General features: G+C 39.9%; 1 protein-coding gene and 1 long non-coding RNA gene across 3 annotated transcripts in view; one reads left to right on the top strand and one right to left on the bottom strand.

Moving 5' to 3' along the window:
• Positions 1 to 21,389, bottom strand: part of LOC115264953 (uncharacterized) — a 480,170-nt gene that overhangs the window by 75,754 nt on the left and 383,027 nt on the right. The window contains exon 5 of one of the 2 annotated variants that reach the window (XR_009997625.1): positions 20,339 to 20,486. The exons of the other annotated variant lie outside the window; for it this stretch is intronic. This is a non-coding gene — a long non-coding RNA (uncharacterized LOC115264953). Of the gene's footprint in view, positions 1 to 20,338; positions 20,487 to 21,389 lie in introns of those variants that run through there. 2 annotated transcript variants of the gene reach the window in all.
• Positions 18,194 to 20,092, top strand: LOC109421016 (general odorant-binding protein 45-like). The gene has a single exon (XM_019695504.4). It carries the CDS (start codon positions 19,077 to 19,079, stop codon positions 20,067 to 20,069), a length of 993 nt encoding a protein of 330 aa, XP_019551049.3. The 5' UTR covers positions 18,194 to 19,076; the 3' UTR covers positions 20,070 to 20,092.

The following is a 21,389-nucleotide window of genomic DNA, read 5'->3' as shown; positions in this document are numbered from 1 at the left end:
GCTACTGCGCTGGGGATCTAGCTTTACGTAATTCTCTGCCACTTGTGATGGCTTTGTATGGGAAATTTAAATATAAAAAGTAATAAATTAGCCATCACTGCTTCAATTGTAGCGCCATCACTACCGGGACGTGATCCAGAACAAGAGCAACCCCCGGTGAAGCTTAGGGGTATGGGTGATTCTGGGTGGATCAGTGCATCTACGGCATAAAGTTGCTCGGAATTCTTCAATATCATGGAAGTAACCATTGGATTAATAAAAATAATATGCTAACAAAAACAACTTGCAAAAAATGATGAGCATAACTATTTTTTATTTTAATCGTAAGAAATCCTTTGAGAAATTCCTGAAGGAAACAATGGAGGAATTTTTGAAGGAATCCCTTAAGGAACTCCTGAAGAAATCCTTGGAGAAATTCCTGAAGGAATCCCTAGAGAAATTCCTGAAGAAATCCCTGGAGGAATTCCTGAAGGAATCCCTAGAGAACTTCCTGAAGGAATCCCTGAAGAAAATCATGTTGGAGAAATTCCTGAAAAAATCCCTGACGGAATACTTGAAAGAATTCCTGATAGAATCCCTGGAGGAATTCCTGATGCAATCCCTGGAGGAATTCCTGAAGGAATCCCTGGAGGAATTCCTGAAGGAATCCCTGGAGGAACTCCTGAAGGAATCTCTGGAGGAATTCCTGAAGGATTCCCTGGAGGAATTCCTGAAGGAATCCCTGGAGGAATTTCTGAAGGAATCCCTGGAGGAATTTCTGAAGGAATCCCTGGAGGAATTTCTGAAGGAATCCCTGGAGGAATTCCTGAAGGAATCCCTGGAGGATTTCCTGAAGGAATCCCTGGAGGAATTCCTGAAGGAATCATTGTAGGAATTCCTGAAAAACTCCTGGAGGAATTTCTGAAGAAATCCCTGGAGGAATTCTTGAATGAATCCCTGGAGGAATTCCTGAAGAAATCCCTGGAAGCATTCCTGAAGGAATCCCTGGAAGAATTCCTGAATTCCTGAAGGAATCCCTGGAAGAATTCCTGAATTTCTGAAGGAATCCCTGGAGGAATTCCTGAAGGAACCCCTGGAAAAAATCCTGAAGGAATCCCTGGATGAATCCCTGGAGGAATTCCTGAAGGAATCCCTGGAGGAATTCCTGAAGGAATCCCTGGAGGAATTCCTGATAAAATCCCTGGAGGAGTTCCTGAAGGAATCCCTGGAAAAATTCCTGAAGGAATCCCTGGAGGAATTCCTGAAGGAATCCCTGGAGGAATTCCTGAAGGAATCCCTGGAGGAATTCCTGAAGGAATCCCTGGAGGAATTCCTGAAGGAATCCCTGGAGGAATTCCTGAAGGAATCCCTGGAGGAATTCCTGAAGGAATCCCTGGAGGAATTCCTGAAGGAATCCCTGGAGGAATTCACGATGGAATCCCTGGAGGAATTCCTGAAGGAATCCCTGGAGGAATTCCTGAAGGAATCCCTGGAGGAATTCCTGAAGGAATCCCTGGAGGAATTCCTGAAGGAATCCCTGGAGGAATTCCTGAAGGAATCCCTAGAGGAATTCCTGAAGGAATCCCTGGAGGAATTCCTGAAGGAATCCCTGGAGGAATTCCTGAAGGAATCCCTGGAGGAATTCCTGAAGGAATCTCTGGAGGAATTCCTGAAGGAATCCCTGGAGGAATTCCTGAAGGAATCCCTGGAGGAATTCCTGAAGGAATCCCTGGAGGAATTCCTGAAGGAATCCCTGGAGGAATTCCTGAAGGAATCCCTAGAGGAATTCCTGAAGGAATCCCTGGAGGAATTCCTGAAGGAATCCCTGGAGGAATTCCTGAAGGAATCCCTGGAGGAATTCCTGAAGGAATCCCTGGAGGAATTCCTGAAGGAATCCCTGGAGGAATTCCTGAAGGAATCCCTAGAGGAATTCCTGAAGGAATCCCTGGAGGAATTCCTGAAGGAATCCCTGGAGGAATTCCTGAAGGAATCCCTGGAGGAATTCCTGAAGGAATCCCTGGAGGAATTCCTGAAGGAATCCCTGGAGGAATTCCTGAAGGAATCCCTGGAGGAATTCCTGAAGGAATCCCTGGAGGAATTCCTGAAGGAATCCCTGGAGAAATTCCTGAAATAATCCCTGGAGGAATTCCTGAAGGAATCCCTGGAGGAATTCCTGAAGGAATCCCTGGAGGAATTTCTGAAGGAATCCCTGGAGGATTTCCTGAAGGAATCTCTGGAGGAATTCCTGAAGGAATCCCTGGAGGAATTCCTGAAGGAATCCCTGGAGGAATTCCTGAAGGAACCCCTGGAAAAAATCCTGAAGGAATCCCTGGATGAATCCCTGGAGGAATTCCTGAAGGAATCCCTGGAGGAATTCCCGAAGGAATCCCTGGAGGAATTCACGATGGAATCCCAGGCAGAATTTCTGAAGGGATCTATGGAGGAATTCCTAAAAAAAATCGTGGAGGAATTCCCGACGGAATCCCTGCAGGAATTCCTGAATGAATCCCAGGAGGAATTTCTGATGGGATCCCTGGTGGAATTCCTGAAGGAATCCCTGGAGGAATTCCTGAAGGAATCCCTGCAGGAATTCCTGAAAGAATCCCTGGGGGAATTCCTGAAGGAATTGCTGGATGAATTCCTTAAGGAATCATTGGAGGAATTCCTGAAAAAAATCCTGGAGGAATTTCTGAAGAATCCCGGAGGAATTCCTGAAGGAATCCCCGGAAGAATTGCCGAAGGAATCATTGGAGGACTTCCAGAAGGAGGAATCCCTGAAGGAATCTCTGGATGAATTCCTGAAGGAATCCCTGGAGGAATTACTGAAGGGATCCCTGGAGGAATTCCTAAAGGAATCCCAGGAGGAATTCCTGAAGGAATCCCCGGAAGAATTGCTGAAGGAATCATTGGAGGATTTCCAGAAGGAGGAATCTCTGGAGGAATTCCTGAAGGAATCCCTGGAGGAATTGCTGAAGGAATCCCTGGAGAAATTCCTGAAGGAATCCCTGGAGGAATTACTGAAGGAATCCCTGGAGGAATTCCTGAAGGAATCCCTGGAGGAATTCCTGAAGGAATCCCTGGAGGAATTCCTGAAGGAATCCCTGGAGGAATTCCTGAAGGAATCCCTGAAGGAATTCCTGCAGGAATCCCTGGAGAAATTCCTGAAGCAATCTTTGGAGGAATTCCTGAAGGAAGTATTGGAGGAATTCCTGAAGGAATCATTGGAGGAATTCCTGAAGGAATCCCTGGAGAAATTCCTGGAGAAATTCCTGAAGGAATCCCTGAAGGAATTCCTGAAGTAATACCTGGAGGAATTCCTGAAGGAACCCCTGGAGGAATTCCTGAAGTAATCCCTGGAGGAGTTCCTGAAGGAATCTCTGGAGGAATTCCTGAAGAAAACACTGGAGGGATTCTTGATAAAATCTCTGGGGAAATTCTGAAGGAATCCCTAGAGAAAATCCTAAAGGAACCTTGGAGACAATTCTGAAGGAATCCCTGAAGAAATTTCTGAAGAAGTCCCTGAAGGAAATCCTGAAGGAATTCCTGGAGCAAATCCTGAAGGAATCTTTGGAGGAATTCCTTAAGGAATCTTTGGAGGACTTCCTAAAGGAATCCCTGAACGAAACTCTGAAAGAAATCGGGAGGGATTCCAGAAGGCATACTTGAAGAAATTCCTGATGGTATTTTCGAGGAATTCCTGAAGAAGAAATTCTGAAAGAATCCCTGCATTCTGAAGGAATCCGTGGTGGATTTCATGAAGAATCCCTCGGAGGAATTCCTAAAAATCCCTGAAGGACTTCATGAGCTCCCACCATCAGGAAAAATTTCTGATGGAATTCGGGGAGGAAAGTGTTATCAAGGATTCCATTAACTGGCTAACGCAATTGACAAATCTTCATACCGCATACCCTTATAGTAGCAAAAACGTTGACAGTAGCGCTTGGATCGGGTGGATACACCCGGTTCCCGGTTTACCCTGGCACTGACTGGCTTACATAAATCTGATGAAATCTTCCTAACTGTTTCTTGCGCAAATATACCCGGCCGGGCAGAAGCAGCCAGCGGCCGCGATTTGTCTACCAGAGGGAAACGGCGCGGCGGCTCGACGAGACGCGGCGCGGAAGCTAGATAGGAACTCATAAAAATTAGATTGTACCGGTCGCTGCACGCCGTGGGAGTAAATCTTTGACGGTGGGAACCACCACCGCACCGTAGGCTTCTTTCACGTGCTTTTACCTGCATTGCTGGTTGGTTCTTGAGCGGGATCGCCGCTGCCGCGCCACTGCGCCGCCGTCGTGTTCAAACACGCGAAGCAAGATATTGTTATAAAGCTCTCTCGAGCGAAGAAAATTGGATGCGGTTCGATGCTTTTCTCGAACGGCCCTGGACAGGCCGCTGAGATGGGTGGGTTCAGGGATGGGTCATCCGATGTCAGCAGAAGAATGGCCTTCTAAACTGTTCTTTTCTTACTTTTTTTGATAAGCGATTTATATGCAATGCTTTGTACCGTTGCTTTGAAAAGTCGAATATTCTCTGAATTGACTATTCAAATCTATCGCTGTTTATTTTCTTGGCAAAATTTTCTGGTGAAAGGTTTTTTTTTAACATTTTAACCCATGGTAATCAGCCAAATAAGTTTTAAAGTTAATTCTTCAAACAGTCGTGAAATTTTATGAACTTATGGAGTTAAATTGCACAAGCAAAGTTATTTTCATAGATTAATCTGGTCTAGTTACACCGTCAAGAGTCTCTATTCAAAGTCCCTTAAAGGCCATTAGAAATTTCAGGAAAACTCAAGAGAGGAGTGCCTGGATGAATGCCGGGCAGATCCCCCTAAGGAATTCCGTGAGGAATCCATTTGGGAATCCCGCAAGGCATATCTGAAGGATTCCAGATCAGAATAACTGATGGAATTCCGGACAGACCAGAAGGAATCTCGAGAGAAATAAGTAGGATATCCTAGGAGGAACCTCGTCGAGATAATTTTCGTGAAATAATCTTTGAGGAATTCCTTACAATTCTGGGAGCAATATTTGAGGGAATTTAGGAAGAAATTCTGAAAAACTCCTAAAGAGTTATGATGAGGAACTACGAGACGAATCTCAATAGGAATTCTTGAGGGAATTTCCTAAACGTTGTAGGACCAGCTCATAAAACTACATTAGAGAATTGTGTTCATCAAATTTTAACATAAGGTTGACATATCTCTTGAATATAATCAAGGGTCCTTAATAGTTAAACACACAAAGTTTACAGGTTCTTCTTGGCAATCGATTGTTAATTAACAACGGATTTAGCTATGTAAGAAACACATGGCAATAGAGGCTTTCCACGAAGCAGCACGAAAAAAAATCCATTTTTTTTAATTTTGCATTTTTGATTTGCATTAAATTTTGCACAGCTGTTCTAATCAATATAAATAACTATTTTTTTATATTAAAACTTTTTATTGAGTCTCGACTAACTTTCAAATAGGGCCTATGAAAAAATGGAACACATGCAAATGAAAAATCATATCTCTGAAACTGCTTGTTTGATCGGAAAACTGTCTTCGGCAAAGTTGTAGATTAATAAATGGTGGCTCTCAGAAAAATACACATTGAAAAATTTATTTAGTTTTTCTTCTGAAAAAACTGAATTTTGTTACTAAAAATTAAATATCTCAAAAAGTTATTTTTTTACCTTCGTGATATTTTGTGAGAATAAAGTTCATTCTGTTAGCTACCATCTGTAGAAATTTCATAATGGTAAAAAAATGTACAAAAAAATTATGACACTTTGAACATTTTCGGTTGTGTGTTTTTTAGAGTGTATGACGAATTCACGCAAACTCGCCGTAGGGGTTTGGCAAAACTGTCTCAGAATCCGATAAAATTTCTTAGCTTTAAAGACGTATTTTAAAGCAAGATTGCATACCGTCGATGGGGGTGACAATGGGTCTGGGGGGTGAGATTGGGTCAAAATGGAGAAACATAAAATTTGAAATAGCTTAATTACTATCGCTAATTTATATTGAAAACTTTATATTATTTCAAAGGGGAGGTGTTTTTACACGTCATGATGCAGAATAAGATGTTTTGCAATAATCGTTGTTTGTTAAATTTGTGGCTAAACTTATATGATGAAACTACTAGTAAATCACTCTGAAAAAATTTCTCCTTCGTTATGTTTAACACAAGTGCCTAACCATAAATTTTGTTATGAGTTATTAGCTGTAGGTATTACCTGGTCGATGTAATAAAAAAAGTGGGCTGTCATTGCTCTTTTTATTTTAAAACTTAATATTTTCGAACCTATGTCTAAATATTAAGAATGGGGGTGAGTTTGGGTCAAGCAAGTTATCGAGTGCACATAACCTTAACTAAAAATTCAACTTGTTATCCAGTCCCCATTTGACGTTAAAGTGGTGCCATGTGTACCGTATTTTCACTAAAGCACGCTCTCTTTTAAAAATTTGTCGAGAAGCGTCAAACGAGTATGTTAATACGTTTAGTGCCTAAAATCATTTATAACAATACACCCATGAGTGTGGACAGCTCCTCTAATCATCAGCTAATCTTTAGTGTACTGCAATATCGTAAGCTCACAAAATAGACTTACATAATATTTGAACGACCCTCTATCTTGAGATGGAGTGATTTGCTTTAGCAATATAGAGGCCAATGATCATGTACATAAGAGTTTATAACGGAGGGTTTGGTTAAACATTTCTTATGCAGTATACAGAAACTAGCATGTTTTTACAATCAATCTTTCATTCCTTCTTCGCCCCTCCCTCATTGTAATCTCCCCTCCTCTCATGGAGGTTGAAACTCTTAATGAGGATGATTATGATGACTAATAATGATACAGTATACAAACGTTATTTTATCAAATTTCAACCATTTTTTCGGTTGTTTTAGCCCTTTTAAGTGGATTAATCATCTTTCAAAATTACCTAAGCTTTTATTCGTCATGATAACATTGTGTTTACTATTTATGATCAATAAAATTAATTTATATTCTTAGATAGGTGAATTCGAATACTTTGACCCATTCTCACCCCCTCTAAGGGGTGAGATTGGGTCAATTTTCAATCATTTGTAGTTTACTAAGCAATTCATATAACGTGATACTTTCTTGCTAAACTATCATTACCACGTAGGAGAGTATACATACCAAATAAAAAGTTATTCCGACTTCAATTGCATTTGTTATTTAACAAACATTCTTTGAGTATCCTTTTTTGACCCATTCTCACCCCCAACGACGGTACGTTGTTTTTTTTTATTTACCTTGACTAATATTTGAAAAGGTCTAAAGTATTTGACCGTTTTTTACTCAATATAAATTAAAAATGACATTACCTACAAAAAAGTTATGTATGGGTGACTTTTAGATAATCATGTGAACTTTCATAACATTGAAAAATGTCAATACGCTTTAAAAGTAAAAAAAATGCAAATAAGAAAAATTATTTCAATTTGCAAAACATGACATTTTTGTAATTATTGAAAATTTTGCCATATATCGCAAGATGCGCACTTTTGAAGAGAAGCATTTCTGCGGTACCGTGATTTCAGGTGAAACTGATCAGTGGGGTGAAATTGATCGACGTGAGGGCCATGTTCATTTGTTAAAAATATTGCTTTAAACTTAAAGCAATTTGTAGAAAATGACCATCATCCGGCTAAAGGATTATTGAATGATGAGTTACATGTTTTACAGTCAATTAGTCACATATTTCTGTATCAAATTCAATATTTTCCGTAATTGCGTGTTTGGCGAACCTCAAATACCCTTTCAAACTTTTGTTACCGTGGCTGTATCGCACATGTAATGAATATTCGAATGAATGCTTTTAGCTGCCAAGTATTTGCTAAACACGATTTCATAATCAAACATTTTATAAATATTCAAATTTATACATAAAATTGCATTTTTCGGAAGTAATCACTTTTTCAGTATGAAAAGTGCATACTTTAAGGCGTTTTCATGAAATTTATTAAAATTAAAACTTGAATAATTAAAAATTGAGAAAACTCGTTAAACTTTTGCGCAGCATTTCGCATTCTGGGGTTGTTAATTCAGGTGGAAAACATATTTTTGGTACATGCAAAGGTATTTCATTTACTGATCAATTTCATCCCGAAAGCAAAATTATTGATTTTTTATTTTAAATGATATTTACCTATTGCAATAAAATGATTTGTAGTAAAAGTTTCAATCTCGTTGACTGATGAGAATCGTGGTCGTACTTGTTTATTGCTTTGAGTTTGACTTTCTTTGGGTGATCGACTGTACGTTGGATGATATCTTTAATTGGCAATTCAGTCTAATTTGGTCAATCAAAAAGAACTATATGTTTTCTAAACCCGACGTTTCGGTCCTTATTGGACCTTTTTCAAGGATTCTGTAATGTTTGAGTTTGACCATATCGCTGCATTCGAAATCACGGTAGCATTAGTAGAACATTTTTGACAGCTCCTCCCCTCTTAAAGTATATTCTCCTATACCTAATAGAAGACTCCTAGCAATATCATAAACTTCCTCTAAAATGCTACGTTTTTGATGGACGGTTTCCAACAACAAATACTTCATGTCATCATTTTGCGTGTTTCTCTTCGGTAGAAAACAAAAGATTTTATCCAGGGCGTTTTTTACAGATATTAAATTAAACATAGCTCCATAGCATAGCATAGCATGAATACTTGCACAAATCTTGGATGGAGTTGCAAAGTTAAATATATCCATTGACATTGCTGATATCGCTACTATCTACAATGTCATAGATTCACTCAGCTCCACACACCTGGCCAAGTCCTTGCAAGTATTTATAAATCCTTTCATCAACTTAGAAAGAGCCCAGAACTGAAGCAGCTTCCAATAGATGAAAGGATGTTGAAAATAGCGAATTTTCAACTTATATGCAGTTATATAGCAAATATATACTGAAGTAGAATTATTTATAAATAAATAATATTGGAAAGATCTCACCAATTGTTGTGTGGTTTTTGTGGTTCAATGCCGATTATCTAATTGTCTTGATTAACCCTTCAGCGCGCGCGCTGTTGTAAAAAGTACAACACCACCAAAAAACCTCGCTTTTCGTATACAGCGCAAGCGCGGTGCAGTTTCGGTTGCTTGATGGCGCGCGTCCTGGAAGGTTAATGTTCTTCTCTGCAGAGAACAGCACAGTACTCAGCAAAGAACAACACAATATGTACTGATCACTAAACACCCGCGCATCTATTATATTAAATTAAACATAGCTCCATATGTTTAAAACACAAGTCTATCTAATGCAAAGTATTTATTTTATTCTCTTATGAATAAGAAAACTTTTAAGTTGAAATTCGACTTCTGGTTAATGTTCTGAATTTCTGTGTAACAAATCTGGTGTGCTGGTTCAAAAGAGAATCCTAAATTATATTCTTTGTATTGGATAGATTTATAATTGAAACATGTAAAGCTATGTTCAATATCAATATGTGAAAATCCACGTATAAAAATACCCAAAAATTGGTTTGACTCAAAAAAAAAAAAACATTTTGTGTTGGGTTAGATTTAGATAATAGCAATTAAATTACTTTGATCCATTTTGAATTCTATTCTTATTGGTTGGTGTGGGGTTTGGTTCTCCGAAATAGGATTAATTTAATTTCGCAAATGGGCATGTATTCCAAATTGACTTCAATTTATTTTTTAACTTTTTTTAGCGTGATCGTTTTTTCAATATTTTAATTTTTACTTGAAAGTTTACACAAATTCCTTAAAGTCACACATACCACACTTTTTTGCGATCATGTTATTTTTAAGTTATATTGGTATAAATAAAATAGTCAAAAATTTAAGCCCTTTTCAAATATTAGTGTAGATAAATTTAAAAAAAAAACAACAAAGTATGCAACGTTGCTTTAAAGTACATAGTCTTCATACCTACACAATTCCATTGAAATCTGAGAGGGTGCTGCCAGCCCCAAAATCTAGTTTGCGGGAAATTCGTCATGCACTCTAAAAAAACACGCAACCAAAAATGTTCAAAGTGGCGTAACTTTTTTGTACATTTTTTTACCACTATAAAAATTTTACAGATGATAGCTAACAGAATGAACTTTATTCTCACAAAAAAACACGAAGGTAAAAAAATAACTTTTTGAGATATTTAATTTTTAGTAACAAAATTCAGTTTTTTCAGAAGAAAAACTGAATAAATATTTCAATGTGTATTTTTCTGAGAGCCGCCATATATTATTCTACAACTTTGCTGAAGACATCTTTCCGATCGAACAAGCCGTTTCCGTGTTATAATTTTTTATTTGCTTGTGTTCCATTTTTTCATAGGCCCTATTTGAAAGTTAGTCGAGACAAAATATGAACTTTTGATATGAAAAAATGGTTTCTCACATGAAAAGGAATAGTATACAAAAATATCAAGTAAATTAAAAACATCGATTAAAATGGATTCGTGCTGGTCCGTGGAAAGCCTCAATACATATTGATAATGCATTACCAGAACAACCTATAAATCTTTTCTAGGGGATTTTGGGTTTAACTTACAGGAAACACTGGAGTTCTGAGTTGAGGGGTTTCTGAACAATAATTATATACAGATACTGATGTTTTAAAGGTAAAGTTGTAAATAGTTAAAAAGTTAGGTTTTGTCACCCAACAAAACAAAGAAAATCAAACTGAAATACGTTTGGCTGAGATGTTCACCATGTTATTTTTTTCACGAATTGCTTTTCCCCTCCTTACTTGATGAATACGAACTATGTACGTTATTGTATGATTTCCAAAATTTTATTTTAGGACGTCTAATTCTTATAATATTTTACCAGTACACGGCTTATCCATGCGTCTTTCTCAATTTTTAATGGCACACGTATTTTTGCTTAATGTTTTGTCGTTATTCTACTGGGTTAACGAGAACGAAGGTGCAATGGAACAATTTGTGTGGACTTTGGTATGCTGCAGTTATGTGTCAGTAATTCGTGGCCGTGTGTTTAGCGGCGCATACCATTTAAGCGTATGGTAAGTCACGGAGTGAGGGTTCGACTCCCACTTCAGGCGGAGAGAACTTTTTGCCGAACAGAACATTTTTCATTGACCGACTGAGTGCTGTATGTAAACTGAAGGAATTTTGGAGGCAACCATGAAAATTTAGATTGGAAAGAGCTTCAGGCAAGGTTCCAGGATATTTCGATGAAATTAACAGGCATTTTTTCGGACATTTTAAGAAATATTCTCCTTATAGAAATTAAACAAAATTTGGAAAAGTTGCTGGCAATACTCATGAAATGCATCCTGAAAATGAAAATGTAGATTTTTAAGCTATATCTTTGTACATAAAAGTTTTTTTTTATTCTGAGAGAATGCTTAACGATGTCAAATTCTTGGAACAGACTTCTGGAATTACTCAATAAAGGAATGTGTTTTCAGAATGTTGTTAAAAAGAGGATAACAAAACATTTTTTATAATTTATTTTAATGAAAATATCGTATTCATCAAGGAATTTCTCTAATTATGCCGACTAAAACAAAATGAAAATGATTTTTTTTTTCAAAAAACTTAGAAAATTATTCTTGAGAGCTTTACTAACCTGAAATTCATGGCCCACCTTGTCAAATATTGCTACTTCGTTCTTCTTTGCAAAACTACAGCCCATTGAAAATGAGAGTGTAAGCTATTAGGCAAAACGTTATTAAGCTGAGTGGACATAAAAGCTGAATGGTCATCAAGCCGCTTTTGTCAAACAGGTTGTATATACAAGCTGGTTACATGGTAAACTCCATCTAAGATGTTTCCTTGTTCAAAAAAGGTTGCTTTTTCTTATAGCATTTCTGTTAGGATGTCGAACTGCTAAATTTTCCATTAGACAATTTTCCATTTTTTCATCATTATTTCTGGAATGATTGTGTAGTTTGTTGTGGGGTTTCTTTCTAGTTGCTTTGGCGCAGCATCATTATCGTCCCTAGCCATAATGTCCCAGGTCTTTATGAAACATTTGTAGCATTCCGTGGCGTTACGTGCAGATGCGTCGCAGTCCTAGGAAAGAAGGTAAACAGGATTTTTGGCGCATCCAAACTTTTGGCCTTTATATCATATAAATAAACCTAGTCATACGTAAAGTTGCATCGGTTAGGTGATGACCATTCTTTCGGCCATATTTTGAGAAGAATATCGCAACTACATCAATATTTAAACATACAGGGGGTGGCCAAAATGTTTGGGATAGGCAACTTTTTTTCTCCCACAAAAAAAAATCAACAAGCTGTTACTTTTCATAGAGTGCATCAAAAAATCTAAAATTTTGACTGTTTTTCAACCTGTTATATGTGCATCATTGGTACAAATTTGGGGCTTGATTGAATAGTTTTTCCCGAATTTAGAACTGTTCGGGTAAAACACTATTTTTAGACAACTCATTTTTGAGCTGTCATATCTCGGAAACCAGTGAACCGAAATGAATGAATTTTTTAACGTTTATCAACAATATATTGATACTTAATTCAACGTTATAAAATGTAATATTTTTTTCACGGCGATTTAAGTTATACCGGGTTGAAATTTTTACCCATATAGAGGAAAATAAGTCAAATTTACAATACCACACAAAAATTACTAAATGTATACTTCCTTTAAGCTAAATTGGCTCTAATATATCTGATTAAAGATAATTTCAGAACAGAAATGGAAAATCTTTAGACATCAACTCTAAAATTTATTGACATTGACGTAAAAAATTACATTTTTTCGAGAAAAATCCAAAAAGTGTCTATCCATGATAACTTTTTTCAACGTTGAAAAAGTATCTATATTTCAATAGTTTGTGAAGCATTTGTATATTGTTAGTGTACGTTCAAAATTTTATTCAATTCGGTTCACTGGTTTCCGAGATATGACAGCTCAAAAATGAGTTGTCTAAAAAATAGTGTTTTATCCGAATGGTTCTAACTTTGCGAAAGATTAATCAATCGAGCGCAAATTTGTACCAATGATGCACATATAATAGGTTGACAAACAGTCAAAATTTGAGATTTTTTGATGCACTGCATGAAAAGTTATAGCATAAATAAAAGAAAATCGGGTTAAGTACGGTTCCTTTGAATTCCACTAAGAATTTGCATCCTTTGACCTTACCTATCCCAAACATTTTGGCCATCCCCTGTAGGAAAACTGCATTAACCCTCTAATACCCAACCCCGCCTTTATACGGGCTATAGTTTGCGCATTTTTGCCTGGGCAATCAAATTTTTTATATTTTCAACTGATATTTAGGGCTTTATGTATGTCTCAAAATGGTTTTTGGTGTCTTTCAAATCGTATTCAAATATTTTTTTTAATTAATTGGAAATATATGTTTTTATGTTTTAACTTTTCCGATATCATCGTTTTTTTTATGTATTTAATCGCGACAGGAAACGTATTTAAAATATTTACTCAATCATTTTATTATAGTAGAAAAGTTTAAGGAAGTTTAATACACACCAAACTGATTTTCCTGAAAGTTACACGGAAAATGAAATTTTCCGTGTAAAAAAATAAAATAAATACATTTTAACAATAATCATAAAATCTCAAAATGCTTTCGTTTTAAAAATCGGTATGCCAAATAGGTTTCCAAGAAAAATATAAAAGTGTAGGGATGTTCAAAAATTAAAGTTATAAAAAATCAAAAGTCAAAGTTCACAAAATCGAGAATTTAAAAGAATCATCTTCCAAAACATGGTTAAATCGATTTTAGATAACAAAAAATAATATTTTGGTCAATATGAAAAAAATGGGTATTAGAGGGTTAAATTTCACAAAGCTTTCTATTTCAAAGCTTTGCTAACTTGAGGTAGGGTAATTTTCCAATTGTTGCACTGCTAAAAATTCGCCAATTGTTGCACACCTCATAGGAATAACATGGAGTGTGCAACAATAGGCGAGTTTTTAGCCGTGCAACAATTGGAAAATTACCCTACGGGCTGTTCATAAACCACGTAGACCAAACTTTGGTCATCTCAGGCCCCCCCTCCCCCTCGTAGACTTTTGTTCATACAAAAATTTTGAAATTTGTATGGAGTGTAGACTTTGGCTAGACCCCCCCTCCCCCAAGAAGTCCACGTGGTTTATGAACGGCCCCCTAGTATAAAAGCGCTTAATTTCTATGGCCGATTAGTCCACCTTCAAAAGCTTTGCTAAGTCATTTTTTTTTATTTATGCAAAACAATGATCAATTATCATGGACAACTCTTAGTTAGGAACTCTGGCAGCTGAGGAGCGGATCCTGTCCTAATTGAGATATCACTAGTGTAGCTGTTACGAATCCATATTAGTTTTTCAGGTAAAAAAAAACACCAAAGGTTATTATTCGAACGTTACCCAATTTGAAACCCAATCAGCCATTCGTCACAGATGATCGAATTTGCTCCGCCATCATTCCAACAAATTTGCACTAATCGACCTGTCTACCAACAGCAAAAAAAGAACTGACCGATCCCATTTGAGATCATTCGCCGATGATCGCATAATGCAAATTTAACCCGCCAATTGTCATGGTGTACCCACATCACCAAACTCCACATGCAATGCAAAACCACGTTTTTTTCTGTTACTGCCAGCATTTTTTTATCTGACCCGCTGATGCCCATGTGCAACCACGTGAAACCTCTCCATACACATGTTGGTTGGTAGGCAAAACAGTCAATGGTGTACAAGGCGTAGGTAAGTACGAAAAAAAGATAGCAGCGTCAACCAACAACAACTGACCTACCCAACCGAGAAAAAAAAGCAGCCGAGCAGACTACGATGGATGACGTGCCCCTCTTCCGCGAAGGTCGTCATCCAAGCGGACACATTTCCTCCTTCGATCAGGGTGGTGGCGACGGACGACGAAGGCGACGGTGATGGTAGTTCGATCGAGTAGTGTTGGCCGTTTTCGGCGCTGAATACATTTTAGCGAAGTCTGGAAGCGAAATTCTAGGCGTCGGTAACATATTGACTTGCCTAATTATCTTACGTTTTCAGCCGACACGTGTATGTATTACATGAACGGTGATAAGCAGGTACGCAACCCGAGCAGGAGTAAATAGCTGAAGAATACCAAACTCAGGTATGGAAATCCGAATACCTACAACCTGAATGAGGTATTAAGGAGCCATGCATAAGAGGTAAAATACCTAAAATAATAACTGCGGAGGTATTATTCAATTATGGAAAAATTGCTATTTGTATGGAAAAATCGCCGATTATTATTGAGGTATTGCCATACCTGATGTCATTATTCACGTGTTATGCACATAATACACACGAGTTATTATTTTAGGTATTTTACCTCTTATGCAGGGCTACTTAATACCTCATTCAGATTGTAGGTTTTCGGTTTTCCATACCTGAGTTAGTTATTCTTCAGCTATTTTCTCCTGCTCGGGCAACACCACACCAATAACTCGTTGAGGTATTGTATCAATACCTACAAAATACCAAAATAAATTATTTTCCATACTTGGATAACCGATCAATACCTCGTCTTGGTATGATACCTGACTTTGGTATGCTGCAGTTATGTGTCATTTATTCATTCCTGCTCGGGTAAGCGACCAATACCTCGTCTTGGTATGATACCTGACTTTGGTATGCTGCAGTTATGTGTCAGTTATTCGTTTCTGCTCGGGAATATATGAATTTACTTACACTAGTGGTTAGGTCAACCAGCATAGTTGAGCCCACATGAAAACGGTCATGTTCTATTTAACAGACTACGACGCCGGTGTAAGTTTAACAGTACAGTGTTGAGCAAAAATCTATCAGAGAATACCTAAGATCCAAAACGATCCCCGAACGGTGCTTCGATCACCGATAGTAAAAAAAATGGTCCTATCACGAGTCAATCTTTGCAAATCGGTTTTTCTAAAATCTATCTACTCACCGGTGTCCGAGTAGCTGTCGGTCGGCTTAAAAAAGCACTGACCACCTGTTACGGAGGTGAAAGTCCACCAAACAGGTAAATCCAATTCAAAATGTCAGGCGACTTGTACTGAGGGATGAATGGTTAAGGGGGTTTAAAAGATGCTCGATCCTTAACGCAGCCCGTAGCGTTGGTAGATCACCCTTTTGGGTTGTGTTGCGGTTCCTTATCGACTAGTGCACCAAGTGACATGGGTTTCCCGTGATGGCGTCACGGAAATACAAATCAACATCTGCATCAGCCGAAAATGGATACGGAGCCTTTTTGATGTGCGGAACAAACGTAGCGCCGACATTGCGTCCGACCACCCTCCCCTAATCGGCAAGATCCGGCTGCGCATTGCTAGGATCCATCGACAGGAGAAAATCGGGCGTCGGTTGAACACACTTGACTGGATTAACGCCGGTTCAACACGCCGACTGGAAGACGTTGCGGTGAAAAGGTCCATCGTCGAGGACCTGGTGAAGCGTGCTGCGGATATTCCGGATGGTGGAAGCGTAGAAGATCAATGGAGCACCATCAAGAACGCTTTCATCGCCATCGGCGAGAATAATTTGGGTGAGCTACGCACCCGAAGAGGCCCATATAGCCGAGGCGGTAAACGCACGGGTATTCAGCATGACCATGCTGAGGGTGACGGGTTCGATTCCCGGTCGGTCCAGGATCTTTTCGTAAAGGAAATTTCCTTGACTTCCTTGGGCATAGAGTATCTTCGTGCCTGCCACACGATATACACATGCAAAATGGTCTTTGGCAGAGGAAGCTCTCAGTTAATAACTGGAGCTGAGAAGCAGGCTTTGTCCCAGTGAGGACGTTACGCCAAGAAGAGAGAGAGAGACGCACCCGAAGAAAGCAGTGGATCACAGATGATATCTGGAGGAAGATAGAGGAGCGAAGGAACGCCAAAGTCGCGATAGAGCGAGCAAAAACACGAGGAGCCAACGCCGTAGCCGTCAGCGCTATTCGGTTCTCGAGAAGGAAGTGAAACGCTCATGAAGGCGAGACAAAAGAGCGTGAGCGGACTCCCTAGCCGACGAAGGCGAGAAAGCCGCAAACACCGGCGACATCCGTCTTCTCTACGATGTTTCACGTCGCCTCAGTGGGACTAATATGAATGCTATGTTGACCGTGAGAGACACGTCTGGACAGTTATTGACCGATCCGGCTGACCAGTTGATACGCCGGTTCGAACACTTTGGAAAACTTTTTCAAGTACCGGGCACGCCATCAACACCTCAGCACGATCCATCAAGGGTTCGACACATTACCCCTGTCAACACCGACGCTGCATCAGCGCAGGAGATGGAAACAGCCATCCGTAGCATGAAATCGACAAAGCCCCCGAGGTCCATCGTAATCAGCTGAATTTTTCAATGCTGTTCCGGTAGTATCCGCACAACTCCTGCAACTGTAACATATGGGAAACCACGACATTTCCGGTCGACTGGATGCAAGGCGTCTTAGTAAAAGTACCCAAATAGGGTGACCTGACTATACGCCATAATTGGCGGCGCATCATGTTTCTATGTATCGTTCTCAAAGTCCTTTGCAAATTTATCCTTGTCCGGATGCAGGAGAAGGTTGACGCACCTCTCCGACGGCAGCAAACAGGATTCCGTGCCGAACGATCCTGTGTGGACCATATTGTCACGCTCAGAATCATCCTGGAGCAAATCAATGAATTCCAAGAGTCTCTCTACCTGGTGTTCATTGATTCCGAAAAAGCTTGCAATCACGGAAACATGTGGGAAGCCTTCATGTGCAAGGGTCTTTCTGATGATGATTAACCTGGGCTTGTTAGGGGAATATCTTTCTGAGAAAATCATCGGCCTCATTGAAGCCCAGTTCGGGGCATTTCCGTGCAGAGTAGGGTGTTTGTCCGATCCGATCCGGGTCGTTGCTGGAGTGACCGCTACTGTTCCACATCGTAATCGACGAGATCCTGGTAGGTGTGATTGATCGTGTTCCATATCGTGGATTGCTGTGGCAGCCCATTACCATGGAGCACCTAAATGACTTCAAACTGGCTGATGACGTTGCTCTCGTAACACAACGGCGCTCTGATATGCAACGCAAGCTCGATGATCCTGCCAATCGCTCCTCAGCGGCAAGTTTTATCATCAACGTCCACAAGACTAAATCGTTGGATGTAAACACGGTCAACCCTTCCAGCTCTATGATAGCTGGGAAATCAGTGGAGAATGTTGGAAGCTTCCAATATCATGGTTGCCAAATGGCGGCCGATGGCGGCACCAAGGTTGACATAGGTATAAGGATCAAGAAAGCGAGGGCAGCTTTTGCGAGTTTAAGAAATGTATGGAAAAACAACCAGATTAGTCGACGCACCAAAATCCGAATTTTCAACTCGAATGTGAAATCTGTGCTGCTATATGCCAGTGAAACCTGGTGTGTATCAGTGGAGAACACTTAACGGCTGCAGGTCTTCATCAATAGATGCTTGCGGTATATAAATCGTGCATGGTGGCCTCACAATTGAATCTCCAACGTGGAGCTCCATCGTCGATGTCATCAAAAGCCGATAGCGACAGAAATTCGGTAGTGAAAGTGGAGGTGGGTCGAACACACTCTACGCAGAGGCGGAAACGAAATCTGCAAACAAGCGTTAGACTGGAACCCAATAGAACATCGCAGCAGAGGCAGACCCAGAGGCTCGTGTCGGCGCAGCCTCAACAACGAAATCAAGCAAGTCGAAAGAAATTTGACCTGGCCACAGGTCAAGGCGATCGCCCAGGATAGATCTTTCAATTCGGCCCTCTGCACCACCGTGGGTGCCCAGGACTGAAAGTCAGTAAGTAAGTATACCGTCGCGTGCTGTCGCCCGTCTAGGTAGGAAACGTGAAAACATCTGTAGACTGTACTCCAAGCACTGTTTACTATTTTTCATTCATACAACCGATTGAGCGTATGTGTACATAAATATAATGGAAGCATTTCGCAATAATGAAGGTTGCAGTAGACATAATTACACAACGGGGTACTGCCTTATCGTGGCAACGTGCTTTTTTATTTAACGAGCATAGATCGCAAAGCAATGTCTACGAACCACGTGCTTATCAAGCGATATGATGTTTACACAATAAGCCAAGTATATAGCACCACCATGCAGAAAAAAAGTCTTAGTGTCCCTAACGCAGATCAAGGATGAACTACCAGTGCCTGACCGTTGGTCTACTATGGATTCTCAGTACGACCGGTAACTTCGCCGCATCAACCAAAGGAAACCTCGTCGAAAAAAGCTACCAACGAGCTACCTTCGAGTGCAACCAATATCTTGGTGCAAGCACACAGTGTCAAGCCCGCTGCGAAGCACTGGTACTACGATCCTGGAACGACAGCTCCGGTCTACAATACATCCCGTACAGCCGACACTTCCGACCGGATTGCAACGATGTTAACTACCTGAATCGGACTCTGCAATGTCTCGACGATAGGCTGGAAGCGGCTCCATGCGGAGCAGTTTGCTGCACGGCGTCGATCTACAAGGAGTGCTACTTGGAGCAATGGGGCAACCTCGTAGGAACTCCGCAGCTCGTTCCAATGGCGAAGCTGGTGGTCACTAGCACTATTCTCCAGTGTGCGCAGTTGCTACAGGTGGACGCAGCGGAGTTGGATTTCTTCGCACGCAACAAGTTCGATGTCTCGGACCGTGCCAGGTGTTTGTTACGTTGCATTTTGATCCGCCAGGGATTGTTTAGTGGAGCTAGTGAGCCAAACTTCGATCGTCTGTATGTTCAGTGTGGGGGATACAAGTTGGACGAGAAGACTTTCAAGCGAGGCGCCAGTGCTTGTGTGGACAAAATCCGACACAAGGGCTACGATAGCTGTATGTTTGTAGCTCGAATTGTCAACGATTGTTTCACAATGGAAACCGGACCGCTGTTGGGGCTGATTGTGGGTGCATTGCTGGCATCAGGAGTAGCTTCGCTATTGGCTGCAGCGATTGCTTATTCCGCGGTCACTCAACTAGCATCCATGGCTGTTGGAGAGGTTTTACCATATTTGGCGACATTGGGTATTGAAGGTGATCAAGCTTTGGTTATTTTCAACGCCATAGATGCAGCATCTGGTGCTTTCGAAAATACGCTGGAGGGAGGTCTATGGGCCGCTCCAGAAGGGCTGAACGGAGGGTTGTGAAATAATGAATGCTTTATATGAAAAAAAAAGAAACTTTGCAACGTGTTTAACCCTTGTGCGATCGCGCTGTTGTATCTTGTACAACACGTTGAAAAAATCTCACTTCTTGTGTTCAGCATTAGCGTGATGCAGGTGGTGGTGGCCTACCACGCGAGTTACGGAAGGTTAATAATGGTATTCTACATGTGCGTATACATAGATTTAAAGCCAACCACTTTCGGGGTGTACCTTGGGATGTACTTTCTAATCAGTCTATGATGCTAAAGGGGTAAATTTTAAAATCTTTGGCAGTCTTTCAAGACTTTGACCAGTCTTAGCCTTGATTTGAATTGATTCAGCTAAATATATTTGCAACAAACTATATGATGATATTCTTATTCACTTACTATTTATATTAATCCCATTCACCGGGCATACCTGTAAAAAGATAGAAGAAGAGAAGATAACATGAAATAAATTGTTTTTACTGATAAATACTTGATGTGTTAAGGTGAAATTGTATGCATTTCATCACATTCTGGTTTTATTTTTTTTTATATAAATAACGAAGCAGTATTTTAACGGAGAACGAAAAGACGAGCTGTTCCCAAAGTGATGCAACAGGAAGGTTAAGACCGAGGAAATCATACTGGATCTGGATGTTGATTGCTTTCGGGAGACAATTCTTGTCCAGACATTTGCAGGTATACAAAGAAAGATGGTGCATGCCACTATTGCCCCGTTTTACACCGTAGACGACGATGCTGTTTTGAAATTGGTGAGATTGCTCCTTTTTTATCTACTATTTCGACAATGATTTTTCGTTGGGGTCTAACTGATCTGATCGATCTGACCTGGTCGATTATTTCTTTTGCTAAAAAACTAGATCAAAATAAAATAAATCTTCATTCATCATGTTCCTATGACAAAAAGGAAACTGTGTATTTTTACCAATTTTTTTTTTCGAAAACTCAATACACATTCTGTAATGACGCAAAGAGAGGATCGATAAAGATAAATCGATACTGTCAGTTGAACCCTAATGAATCTTTGTCAATTTATTGTTTTCCCATGTGTCTAAATATTCATGGAAGAGGGTAATTGAGAGGGTATTAAATATATTGTTAACTGGAGGCGGGAGTTATGATCACCAGCAGGGATTGGCGGCATACACCGAGCGGTGCGAAAAAAACGTGTGCTTCACACAATCGCAAGTGCTTGTCTCCCGTTTTGCCGAGAGACAAGAGACGTATGAGTGAGAGCTTTCGTAATTGTACGAGAGACAAACCACAGCACTAGCTCTACAGCGCAGGGAGTAGGGTAACCAATATAATTTGGACC

The sequence above is a fragment of the Aedes albopictus genome, chromosome 2 (assembly GCF_035046485.1).
Source record: "Aedes albopictus strain Foshan chromosome 2, AalbF5, whole genome shotgun sequence".
NCBI lineage: Eukaryota > Metazoa > Arthropoda > Insecta > Diptera > Culicidae > Aedes > Aedes albopictus.
The sequence above is the reverse complement of the archived record's forward strand: the minus strand, read 5'-3'. Positions and strand labels throughout refer to the sequence as shown.